Here is a 7664-nt window from a genome sequence, read left to right as displayed (position 1 = left end):
TGGATTTCATCAAAGAGGCAAGGATTTATTTAAAAGGAAAACATTTTTATTTACAGAAAATGAAATACTTTTACAATATCAACTATTTCACCTAGATTTTCACTGTAACATACTCCACCTACGCAGTACAAACATACATACGTAATATCAGTGCCTTCATTCATGTTCCATGTTGATACATTTCCTATGTATGATAATATATACAAAATAATCCAGAGCCCTGAACATGTCCATCTGCTGATAAGATTTTCAGACCAAAGGAGCATTTTCTTAGCCGCTGTGAACAAGCTTTGCAGGAGCAAAATATGAACGTCCAAAAACTTGGGCTTCAACTACACAGCCCAATCCAAAGTCCAGCAAAGACAACGTGACTCTTACTTACTGGTTGGCTGGATCAGTCTCTCAGATCAAAGTTTTACCAGCACACGTCTCGACTGATTTTTCTTGCAGGAGTAAGTCCGATGGTACAGACGTACAATTACTTGTACAGCCAGAGTCTTAGGAGGATGACATACAAATTATGAAAAGATGGTTGACTAGCATTTTAGAGAGAAATTAATTTCAAATTCTGTATTAGGAAAAAAGAAAACAGTGACCTTTACTTCCTCTGCTAACAAAGGATGGTTTAAGTGTTAAAATATTTACTTGAACAAGTCTGTAGTGTGTAAATGTTTTCATTCCCCAACATAATCCTTAGAGTGAAATATTCATATCCGAATCGTATTCATCTCTTCAGCTAAGCAGATCAGTCACGATGTAAACTGTGTCCTGCAGCTCTTTCATGCATGCTGGGTTTGAGATTTGTAAGTTTGGAGTACTAAATTCAGAGCTATTTCCGTTGGTAGTGTTGCACAAACTAAACAAAGCTAAGGAGTGCAAGAGCACTTCTCTGGCTTTTGATGTTTCTATATTCTGCTCCTGGGATATCTGAAAGCTTCTCAGATTCAGGTTATTCCTTATCAAACTGCAGGTGAGGAGGTTTGTTACAGAACCACACCTGGTCAAGTTTTCTTCAAAGAACTGTTTATAGAGCTCTGCCACTTTTGTTTCCATGTACTTGTTGAGCACGGAGTTTGAAAGAGGCTCCACACAGAGCATGCTACTCCTTTCTCCAGCTTCATCTCCAGGCAGGGACTTGACACTTGCCTTTTTGGGATGCTCACACAGAAGGGACTGACCTAGAGGAATATCTATGGACAGCAGAACAGGGCCATTGGGAAGTTCATCGCACACATGGTCCAAAACACAGCCTGAATCGCACGTATGGTCCCCCACACGGTCCCCCCCAATATGTAAGTCAGGGTAGTGCTGATAAATGCTGTTGCACGACCAGGATCTATACAAATCCATCTGTTGGGGACTTCGCTCTCTTTTGGGGATATGTAAAGCTGGCGATATGGTTCCTTTAACAAGTGTTTTCTGATCTTTTGCAGGTACCTCTTTTACGGATGTCCATTGAGGACCGCTCCTGTGTTCCATTTTGCTACTTTTAGGAGAGATCTCATCCTGCTTCTCATGTCCATCAGCAAAGCCTTTAATTGTTGGGTTGTCTACGAGTTTCTGTCTCCAGATTCCCTCTTTATCCTTTTTGGATGCATGAGATTTGCGAGGCTTATCTTGATGACAGCTTTCCTTATATATGAGGCTAGTTAAGATGCCTTCTGCCAACATGATGACAAGCGTGAGTAACAGTCTAATCACCAGAGTTCCATGTAGTCCTGTGAGTGAAAGAAAGACAGGCAGAGTGCCTCAAACTTACTTGGAAAAAGAGGAATAATAATAGAAAATGAACAGTGCTCTCTTTATAAAGTCTGTCTGTTATTTTTCTTTTTCTCTAGAATATTTATTTTTAGTAAACAGTAAACTGCATGTTTACCATGCCACCAAAAGTCATTCTGAAGATATAGGAAGGGCATTAACTGGGTTCTTCAACTGTAATATCACTTCTGTCCCTAGGTATCTCTTCTGCATTATGGCTAGTTGAGATAAATCACACTTATGAGCTGTAAAAATCAGCAAAAGTATTTTACTTGTCTATATCACTACCATCAGTTGCAAATCATTTTTTTCCATTGAAAGACAACAATTTCTAAGAGCTAAAGAGGTGACATAGGAAGGAAAACAAGATCAAATTCAGTCAGAGAGGTTGATTCTGAATTGGCCTGAGCCCTCCTGTGAGGTGCCAAGCAGCTTCAAAAGATGCTGACAGTTCTTCAGGACTGCATCCAAAATGCAGTTCACATATACGAGTGTTTTTAGAATCCCTCTGAATGACGATTTTAAAAAGATATAAATATTTAATTTGTCTTCCCCAACAATGAAGTGATGGGTAGCATGTTTGTGCATCTATAGGCTCCACAGTTTTACTAAATGCACATGAATAATTAAAGGTAGCCAATATGTCTCAAAATAATCTACTACATTTAATGACTCCGTATCATTCCTTTTCAAACCACCTACTGTTAAAATCAATGGGAACCTTTCCATTTAGAGCCAAGTCTGACCTAAACTCGCTAAGGAAAGAATGCTCCTCTTATGGAGGAATGGGAAAGACAAACACAAGAAAATTCCTCTGTTCTTCAAATGTTTTTTTAAATCTCCACATATTTCAAGTACCTTCACACACCCCCAGTGCGCTCGTGGTTTGAAATAGCTGGGAGAATCACAGAATCACAGGAGCAAGAGATGAGGCAGTTTTACTGAAGGGTACGTAGTAAGAACATGACATACTGGCACGCTGTTTGAAATGCACCAAAAACTCTACTTCTATCACGGACAATTAAGGCTCAATCCTTTTCACAGTGCTGGCAATTGACATCAGTAGCAACGCCATGCGAGTCACTAGGCAGCGCTCCACACAGACGAAACCTCTGCAAATCTGATATATAGCCAGAAAGATCCTACTCACTCTACTCATTTGCTCTATCAGCAACCAAAACGTGGACTCTGGCTTATTTGTTCTGCAACAAAACTTGATACACTGGGTCACCTTTTTTAATCCCAGTACTCCTTCCAGAAAGCTATTCTAAAACTCCAGTTACTCGAGAGATGGAAATTTTTGACTTCCCTGCTGAATTGACACACTGCTAAAGTACTACCGTTTGCTGTTTTTTAATTTTTGGGGCTCTCTTTTAGCTTAAATCGCACTGTTCCCTCCCTGAAGACAACACTGGAATTGCGATAAGCCTGCAAGTGAGACCAAAGCAGTCGAGAAAGGCAGTACACCAAGCCTTCTCCTGGCTATACGAGCATAAACAGAACCATTTACACATGCAAAAAGCAGGACAACATTTTCTTAAGCACTTAAAGGATTTAGGAAACCAAGAACCATTTTCGAAAGAGACAAGAGTACTTGGCAGTCTAAATCTTGCTGAGTGACAATGGAGTTCAGAATGCTGCATGCCTCATTTGCTTCTGAAAAACGGGACGCAGGTACCCAGATCCTTACGTGCTAAAATATTTTGCTGTATTGCTTTGAAAATGCTCATAGTGCTAACGTAAGAGCTAAAATATGGTAAACTTAGCAAAATTGCTCTCTTTCAAATGAAGTAAATGGTGCCTGCATTCTGGAACAAAGCATAAGAAAAAAAAAGAGCACAAAAAGCCCAGACTTACCAGTCCTAGCAGGGTAAGAGAGGCGGATAATCACATAGCCCAGAACTCTCCTACTACAGCTGCTGGGAGACTAGATTCTTACATACTCTTCTTCACTGCTGTCTGTGTGGAAAAAAAAACCTGACACGCACATGATTTAGTTCCCCGTTTTTTTCCCATTTAAAACAGAAGTGATCCCACTGGAAAAGTGCGCGGTTTTTGAATACAAAGTGACAGCAAACCTAAAAGAGGATGTTAAAAAAATGAATTGAGATGTTTCTGACTGTGGCGCAATGCCGATGAGTCGCTAACTGCCATAACGCATCAGTTAAAAAACAACAAGGGCTACTAAATGATCAGGGTGCCTGGACTTCACCAGGCTGTTCAAAATCGAAACTGAATTCCACCAAACACTTCCATCTGCAGAAGGTCAGCTTTGCGCTATCACCCACTTGACTTACACAGGCGATGTTATTTACACCATTTCCCCTTTTGAAACAAGCAGCTACATTTATAGTCTTGTGACCTTCTTCTGGAGGGGAAGAAGACGGCAACTGCATTTCATCAGGATTTTGATGAATTATCGTTTGTCTACAAGATGCAGATATGAGAAGCTTCCTCTTTGAAAGCAGTAGCCATCAGACAGCTTGTGGACAGCCTTGTCCGTCACAGAGCAAAGACACTTTCTCTAGGCTCAAACCCCACCCCTGTCTCAATGGCGTGGCAGAGGTGTCCCCATAGTGTTTTTAGCGTGTCCTTCTCACGCAGGCTGAAGCCACGCGGCTCCCTGCCCCAGCACTAGGCCCGCTGCATAGACAGCCTGACGAGTTTTCTGTTTGTTTTCTAAATTTCCTTTTTTTCAGAAGATTAAAAAAAAATCAGCAGCTGAATCTCATCCAAGTACTAGACTCTTAAATAGGCACTGTTTAGTGTAACGATAGGAGCGAGACACAAATGTAAAACAAAACTAGAGCGTAAAGGTAACAGTACGGCAACATCTTGATTGCAACCCCGTCATTCAACATGTTTTGGCAGTAAAATAATGATGTGCCTTAGAAATGAATTCAAGCAAGTTTTGAAGTGACTATAACCACATAGGTCCAAATTATTCCTCTTCCCTCATCTCCTATATTTCACAAAATACTTCTGTTTTACGGAGGCAGAACGAAAGCTATTTTTATTCCCACTGAATTTATAGAAAGCTCATTTTGTATTTAAAGGCTGTTCAAAATTATTTTTAATCATCTCGCACGGCTGCCTCCTGGCTGGTAGAGGTGGTTGTGACTTCAACGGGGTACTCCTGCCCGCAGTGCAGGGGGGACCAAACCTCAGGGGAAGGACAGTGGTCCAAATTCCACGTAGCTTTAAAACCGTGCCTCCTCCTCTGAGCCTGGAACTAGCGCCCGCTGCGGCCACGGATTTGTGCAGTAGCTTCAACAAAACAGAGGGGTAGCCCAGAGGGAGGGGGGGAGGGAAGAAATCAAGGTGGTTATGAGTCCTGAGTGATTAAAAACAAGTCACCTTCCTTTTCAGTTGTACTCAGGTGTCAAATGCACCAATATCCAAGGAAGTTACTAGCCTTCAATCAGTAAGATCTTAGAAAAAAAAAAAACACTTATAGTTACAAAAATAAAATCAAAATAAGACAAAACCAGAGTAATTTCAGAAGCATTTATTTCTGAAAACAGACTGCAGTTAGAAGAAACAGCCAGCAAGACAAGCACGGCCGAACCCCGAGGCTAACCTTACAGCGGAACGTATACACAGTGTATAAATTTTACTATGTCATTCTATATGGACAAAACAGATAACGCAGCAATGGGCGTTACCATACACAATTACTGTACCACATTAACTATAGCAGCAGGTACATAAAGTCCCCTATTTCAGCCCAGATTATGTGTTTCACATGCATGCTAACGTGAAACTGAAGTTGAGCACGTTAACTGGCTTTTTTTCCACACGCAGCTGTCGCAAGCCTGTTCTTTTCCGTTCAAGCCAGCAGTACCATCTCACCAGCCCGGAGTCCTCGCAGTTCTCAAGCACCTTCGCGCACAACAGCTCCTCGCTTTTACCAGAACACACGTTCCCGCCCTTCGGCGACGCCTCCCGAGCCCGCCCACCCGCGTCCCTCCGCCGCCACCTCCCGGCTGCGGGCAGCGGCCCGCACTGACCTGGCCGCGCGCTCCCACACGGCTCGTCCCGCGGCTGCTGAAGCGCTTTCCGCCCCCGGGGCAGCCCGCCTCGGGCGGGGCAGCCCGCCCGCCGCCCGCCACTACCGGAAGGGGCGGCTCTTCGCGCTGACAGACAAGAGGAGCGGCCAATGGAAAAGGCGAGGCAGGCCCGCCTCGGTCGCTGTGTGGCTGTCGGTTGCCGCAGCAACGGCGTGAGGCGGCGGGCCGTGAGGGGACGCGGGCGCCATTACGGGCTGTTGCACCGGGTTGGGGCGATCCCGTGGCCCGGGCGGCGGCGGCTCGGCTGCTTCTCGTCCTCCCGGTGAGGCAGAGGCAGGCCGCAGGCGCCCGGGGTTGGGCCCGGTTCCTCGGCCCGTCGGCCGTGGGTAGGGCGGCGGGAGGAAGGGCAGAGCCGCTGCCCTATCCCGTCCCGCCGCCTGCCTCGTCCTTTGAGCCTCGGCTGAGGGGAACGGGGCTGAACCGTGCCTAGAGCCGCTGCGCGGGTCGGTGCTGGGATCTGCCGTCCGTGGGCTCGGCCCCGGGGTTTCGCCAACGCTAATTTGGATTTAATGCCACGTCCGTGGCTGTGAACCGTGTATCTGATCAAGTTCTGTGTGCATAAACCAAAAATAACTTGCCCTGCGTTTCCCCTTAGACCTTGAATCAGCTCGAAATGTGATCACAAGATGCCTCGCGTGAGGCAGAACTGTAGGCACTTTCCCACTCTTGTATCCACATCACCAAAACACCCTGAAAAAGCGAGGCTGGCAAAGGAGGAAAACACTAAATAAGGAAACTTCAATGGCTTGGCCCCAGGTAATGGGTTGCATAAGTTTCTGTTTGATTTGGCTATTAATTGAATTGGTGATGGAAAGCTCTGATAAAGTTTTTACTGATCAGTCTGAATCTATTATGTTAGTGGATTTAAATTTAGTCCTTTTGAAAAAAAAATTATGCTGTTCTTGGTAAATCTCTCTTGCATTTCTCGAATGGTGGGCCTGAGCACACAGGACTAGCTAATACCTTTTTCTCATGTTAAATAAAAAAACCCAAGAAAACCAAGACATGGAACAAATCTTTATATACTGTGCGTATATATATTTATATACAGTGTGTATATACGTACACTCTATATACAGTCGGTCTCTTTGCAGTAACCGAGCTGCTCAGGAGCCGCTCATTCACTCACCGGTTCTGCGGAGCCCACCCGTGCCTCGGAGCAACCCAGTCTGGGCCTTGCCTTAGTGACGCCGCAGATATGTATCCGCAGGACTTCTGGCATGTGCAATGCGAGCTGAAACATACAGTGGGACTTCACGGATTTTCCGTGATGTACTATTAAATGAGAAATGAATAAAATCCCACATGAACTGGTAGAAAAGTTTATTATTACAGCGCACACCACTGTAACCTGGATCAGCAAGTAAACGTATGCACACATGCAGTTGGTTTTTTATACAGATTCTTGAAGACTATTTCTATTAAGCTTTACATTAATGAATAACAACTTGGTATTTTAAAACTTTTTATAAACAAACAAGAAAACCAGAGATTTTTCTGGGTTATGCAAGTGAAGTGTATATACAGGGAAAAATCAATGGGATTCATTGTAATTAGAAATGGCATCAGAAGCCCTTTTCTCTTAAACTATGGACCAATTTTAAGATGCTAAGGAAGGGCAAGTAAGTGTGAGATACAAGCCATAAACACCATAAAAGACATCAGTGTAAGCAACTGCTCTTGGTTGTGCTTTAGTTGTTTGCTCAGACAGAAGAAGGTTGATCCTATAAATGGCCAGTAAGCAGCCTTCTCGCAAACCCCTCTGAAGAATTAAGTCACTGGTTTCCTTCAGAGGACGTGAATTGGTCTGGGATTTGGGCAAATCCTAGCCCAGTT

The 7664-nt window shown here is 44.1% G+C and overlaps 1 protein-coding gene across 1 annotated transcript; it reads right to left on the bottom strand.

Annotated features, from left to right (window-relative positions):
• Nucleotides 1–6016, bottom strand: LOC104043999 (TLR adapter interacting with SLC15A4 on the lysosome). Its single transcript, XM_064463578.1, is given in 4 exon segments — nucleotides 1–780; nucleotides 782–1718; nucleotides 3616–3674; nucleotides 5874–6016. Coding segments are annotated over 4 exon segments (1170 nt in total). The 3' UTR covers nucleotides 1–749.
• Between the last annotated feature and the right edge of the window lie 1648 nt (nucleotides 6017–7664).

The sequence above is a fragment of the Phalacrocorax carbo genome, chromosome 11 (genome assembly GCF_963921805.1).
Source record: "Phalacrocorax carbo chromosome 11, bPhaCar2.1, whole genome shotgun sequence".
Lineage (NCBI taxonomy): Eukaryota > Metazoa > Chordata > Aves > Suliformes > Phalacrocoracidae > Phalacrocorax > Phalacrocorax carbo.
The sequence above is the reverse complement of the archived record's forward strand: the minus strand, read 5'-3'. Positions and strand labels throughout refer to the sequence as shown.